The 4,852-nt window shown below is 37.0% G+C and overlaps 1 protein-coding gene across 1 annotated transcript in view; it reads left to right on the top strand.

Annotated features, from left to right (window-relative positions):
- nin (ninein (GSK3B interacting protein)) overlaps positions 1 to 3,677 on the top strand; it is a 148,797-nt gene extending 145,120 nt beyond the window's left edge. Inside the window, exons 27-28 of the mRNA XM_048600390.1 lie at positions 1,429 to 1,542; positions 2,472 to 3,677. Coding sequence (XP_048456347.1) covers positions 1,429 to 1,542; positions 2,472 to 2,684 — 327 coding nt within the window. The 3' untranslated portion in view covers positions 2,685 to 3,677. The remainder of the gene's footprint in view (positions 1 to 1,428; positions 1,543 to 2,471) is intronic.
- Positions 3,678 to 4,852: the final 1,175 nt, after the last annotated feature.

Raw genomic sequence — 4,852 nt, 5'->3', positions numbered from 1 at the left:
CCTCCCTGGACTGATCTATCCCCTCCCTACCTCCCCACCTACACTCACCTCTACTGGCTCCATCCCCGCCTCTTTGACCTGTCTGTCTCCTCTCCACCTATCTTCTCCTCTATCCATCTTCTATCCGCCTCGCCCTCTCTCCCTATTTATTTCAGAACCCCCTTCCCCTCCCCCATTTCTGAAGAAGGGTCTAGGCCCGAAACATCAGCCTTCCTGCTCCTCTGATGCTGCTTGACCTGCTGTGTTCATCCACCTCTGCACCTTGTTATCTCAGATTCTCCAGCATCTGCAGTTCCTGCTATCTCTGGATTATGTTGTATGCAGTTTTCTATGCTATCAAATCTCCCAATTCAAATTTATTTTTGTTTCAACCATTGTACACATTAATCGCTGTAAATCAATTTTTGCTGCTGTGGTGATGCTCGTAACTCCATCATTAATCAGCTAATTCCAGGACAATGTCTATACAGGATTACAAGTTTCTGCTTTTGATCTTCATGTGACGAAGCAGGCTGATTCTTAAGCCACAGATCTTTGGGCATTTAGGACAGGATATCCACAAAATCTGCAATGCAGCATTTGCGCCCTTTCCTTCCCTTCTTGGATACTGCTCTGCCTCATCATTAAGTATGTTGCAGCTTGTGGGGCAGGTGAAAGATTGGGAAAGATTATTGTGAAAGATTGGTAATAAGTGTCTCACAGTCATTAATATCAATGGTGCAGCATGTCAGGATAGTGCTTTCTTTGTGCTCCGCTGGAACATAGGCCATTTAAGATTTGAGAAAATAGAACCTGGCAGCAGAGACGTTTATCGGAATGGACAGTGTTCAGTCTATCAAATTTGGTTTTGCAGGAATTTTAACCTGAAAGCTTGCGAGTGTTCATTCAATGGCACTTGGCATTGGATCTGCAGAACGTGGAGAGGAATTTCTGGTTGAATTTCTTTAAAACTTTTATGTGTCATGGATACACAATGTCAGCCTCTCTGCAACACAATCGCTCTACTGAATTTATTTTTTTAGTTTTATTTCTTTTTAATTTATCTCATAAATGTTTATATTAGTTACAACTTAATTGATTTGAACTCAGAATTCACTTTCAGATGAATGTTGGAGCAACTCAAAAATGTTGTTAACCTGACTTGCTGACCTCCTATTTGTAACCTCAACTGACCACGTTTTCTCTCACTCCAAATTTTAGTCAATTAGTAATATTTTAGAGAATGTTTCAGCAAAGTGTACAATACCGTTGGCATATTGCTTTCCTTTTTTATGTTGTTTTGGCGAAAGTTCAAACGTCTACCTTTAGAATTCTTCTTACCTCAAATGTTTATCTATATTTTAAGGCTTTTGTCATAGAATGGAATGATGCATGCAGTTTTTTTTCCACAATTAGGAGTAAGTTTAATTTTTAATATTTTTCTTTTAGGAGGCATATGAACGACTGCTAAAAAAGATGGAAGAAAGAATGCAAGATGTTGAAAATAAGTTAAGGAACGTGAAGTTACTGCTTCAGGACAAAGTCATGCAACAGAAAGAACAAGTAAGTTGTGCTTGATAATTGGGTCTGTTGCTTTAATGAATGCAGTTAGATTGCTAATCTTCTTCGATTACTGTTAAAACATGAGGTAATGTTGTAATAGGTTTCAGTTCTATTACTTTCTTAAAAAAAAGGAATGTGCAATCCTTTAACCCGGCAGTACTTTTTAAATTAAAGAAAAGCATAAATCTGGATTTAATGCTCCTTCACCGACACATTTGAAGTGGGCTGGTGTGGGGGTACACTAAATCGAGCAGGCACATGTCCACTGCCAATCTGCCTACCTACCCCTGCTGCAATTTAACCGGAAATGGGGCTGAAGGATTAGATGATGTCATTTTCAGGCCCCTAAGCAAACAGTCAATGGCCACATAAGTGTTTCATGTCACTGCTGCCAGGATTTAATCGGTCAAGGAAGGCCTACACTTAGCAAGCAGTCCGGCAGCTTTCCTAGCAGGTGCAGGATCTGGTATCGGTCCCCCACCAAAGGATTGCCTCCCCGGTGTCTTTCTACAGTGGCCCTTCATTTCCCTCACCAGGACCTACCAGCTTGGCCCTGGTGAAATCCCCACACTTAACTCAAATCGTAGAGTCAATGCAGCTTGCCCCTTTAAGCAGTACTGGCAGTGGCCTCTGATTGGCTGGCTGCTACCTGCCACATGATTTCCTGTTGCTGGATGCACAGGTTTCACCTCAATTTAATCAATGGCCAGTCAGCTGTCTAATTCCTGGCAAGCAGTCATCCGTGTCGTGGGTGATAAAATTATTCTCAAGTAGTCATATATGTTGCTAAGTACAATTAAGAAGAACTTCGGAGATGAAACAAGAAGACACTTAAAAAAAAGACTTTTATAATGTAAATCTCTTTAAACAGCCAACAAAAGATAATGATGTGGGTTTTTTTTATAACTTTAGTCACTGTTGCTTTACAGCTGTCCAAGAATGCTAAAGCAGATGAAAAAGTCAAAGATTTGTATGTTGAAAATGCTCAACTCCTCAAGGCCCTTGAAATGTCTGAACAGAGACAGAAGACAACAGAGAAAAAAAACTACCTGCTTGAAGAAAACATTGCAGGCCTTAATAAAATTCTCAAGGACCTATCAGCATCATCATTGTCTACGGCCTCAACCCGTTATGCACCCTAATACATTCTATAAATAATATCATGAGATACAGAGCAAGGAATTGCAACACTTGAAACACTAATGCACTTTATCGGTTGAATATTTCTGTAAGCAAGTGCTTAGTTTTTCCAGGACTTATTTTGTGGGTTTTAGAAGGAAAATCATAGAACAAGGTGCTGGACAAGGATTACAAAATACTGCCCTAAAATTACCATTGGTTTGAAAAGACTAGTGCACTTCACTGCTCATTATTTAATTTCCAAAAGAAATTATACATTCAACAATCAGAAATGAACTAATTACTCCTGGGAGATCATGTGGATGTTTTTTTAAGAAAGCTGTTTACAAGTGAGATATTTGGTTTGATTAATTTTTAAATGTCTTGGGCCAAAGAATACTATAACTAGGGGTAAAAGCCAATCAGAAGCAGTTGATATGCTGGCATTGTGAAAATAAATGTATCTGTAAATATGACCAACACCGGTTTCTGTATTATCTAAAATATTACTGTTGATAATTTAAACATAAAGAAAGATTGTGGTATGTGTAACTTATACAGTTTGTATGTCAGAATGTAAATGTGAATCAATGAAAAGGTCATATGTTGTTGAGAAAGTAATGTAAATACTGTTATTTAAAGTTATACTATGCAGAACAATCCAGTTGAGCCTGTGACAGTATTCACATTTCAAATTCCTGGAAAATCCGTTAACATGCAGAATTTCAAGAAGTGTCATGCCTAATATTTAATTTTATACAAAATAAACATTATTTGTATTACATAAGACAAAACCTCTTACCTTCCAACTAATATAATATGAGTTGCTTCTATATGGTTTTTACAAACTTTAACTATAAAGTTTGAACAATGTAGCGTCTCTGTTGATGAAGAATGCAGTACTCCTTATGACTTGATCCTGGATGATTAAAATCCCAGCTGTTTAAAGCAGTGGTTATTCCCATAAAATTAATACCAGCTGCTAGTTCATAGAAAAGCAAATGTTTTCAATTGCATAAAACCCAAACTTGAAGCTGCATGAAACAGCTTTTTAAATAAACTTGTTATTGTAAGAGTAATAAATTTATATAATATATATACATATATAAATAATTATGTGCAGCCTGTATTTGCAAATTCTATATCTACAGTATTTGAAATCATAAAAGTGAAAGTCGCAGTGATGAAGAAAAGGTTATTTTCCCTATTTTTCTTTGTTAATCAGTGTTAAACCCTCCAAAGTGAGATGGGACAGTTTAGAACTTTAGACATTCGACTTAAATGAAGATGATACAAAGTCTTAATTTATGCATCCTTCAACAGAGTTTTCACAGATGTGATATGGAACTACAACATGAAGTTAAGTTCCAAAATTCAAAAATTTAAGCTCAAAAATTCATTGGGATTGTGCCTTATGGACAAAATGTTAGATTATGGCTACCTATTCATAACCAGATTATCTCTACCACTAGGTTCTCTTCCCATTTTTACAACATTATTACATTGAGATGTAGCGTTGCTACTTTCAATTCAAATGCAAAATTCAGTTTTTCATTTGCCTTTAAACTTCTCAATTGCCTCATTTCTCATTTTTTTCTAACTTAAATCAAGCCATTGTCCAAAGAGACCTTTCTTCTGCATAAATGAATGTTTCCCTGATTCACATGATGTGATGAATGACGTCTGTGCAGATGCCTCAACTTTTATATCAATTACTTAGATGAAGGGAATGAAAGCATAGTAGCTGAATTCACAGGTGACACCAGTATAGGTAGGAAAGTATATTGTGGAGGAGACATGACCAAGCTATTGGTTGCAGACAGATATAGATAGGCTGAGTGGGCAAAAATCAGACAAATGGAGCATGATGTGATGTTGTTCATTTTGGAAGGAAGAATTAAAAGCAGACTATTATTTAAATGGATAATGATTGTGGAATTCTAAGGTGCAGAGGGATTTAGATGTTCTAGCACATGAGTTACAAAATGTTGATATGCAGTTACAGCCTCTAGTCAAGAAGACTAACAGGGGATGTTTCCTTCATCACCAGGGGAATTGAACATAAAAGTAAGGATGTTATGCTTCTGTTATACAAGGCACTGGTGAGGTCTTGAATACTTTACATAGTTTTGGTCTCTTTGTTTAAGGAAGTTTGTAAACGAATTGGAGTTTGTGCAGAGGAGTTTTACTA

Source organism: Rhincodon typus, chromosome 8 (genome assembly GCF_021869965.1).
Source record: "Rhincodon typus isolate 14 chromosome 8, sRhiTyp1.1, whole genome shotgun sequence".
Classification (NCBI taxonomy): domain Eukaryota; kingdom Metazoa; phylum Chordata; class Chondrichthyes; order Orectolobiformes; family Rhincodontidae; genus Rhincodon; species Rhincodon typus.
This window is presented reverse-complemented; position numbering and strand designations above follow the sequence as displayed.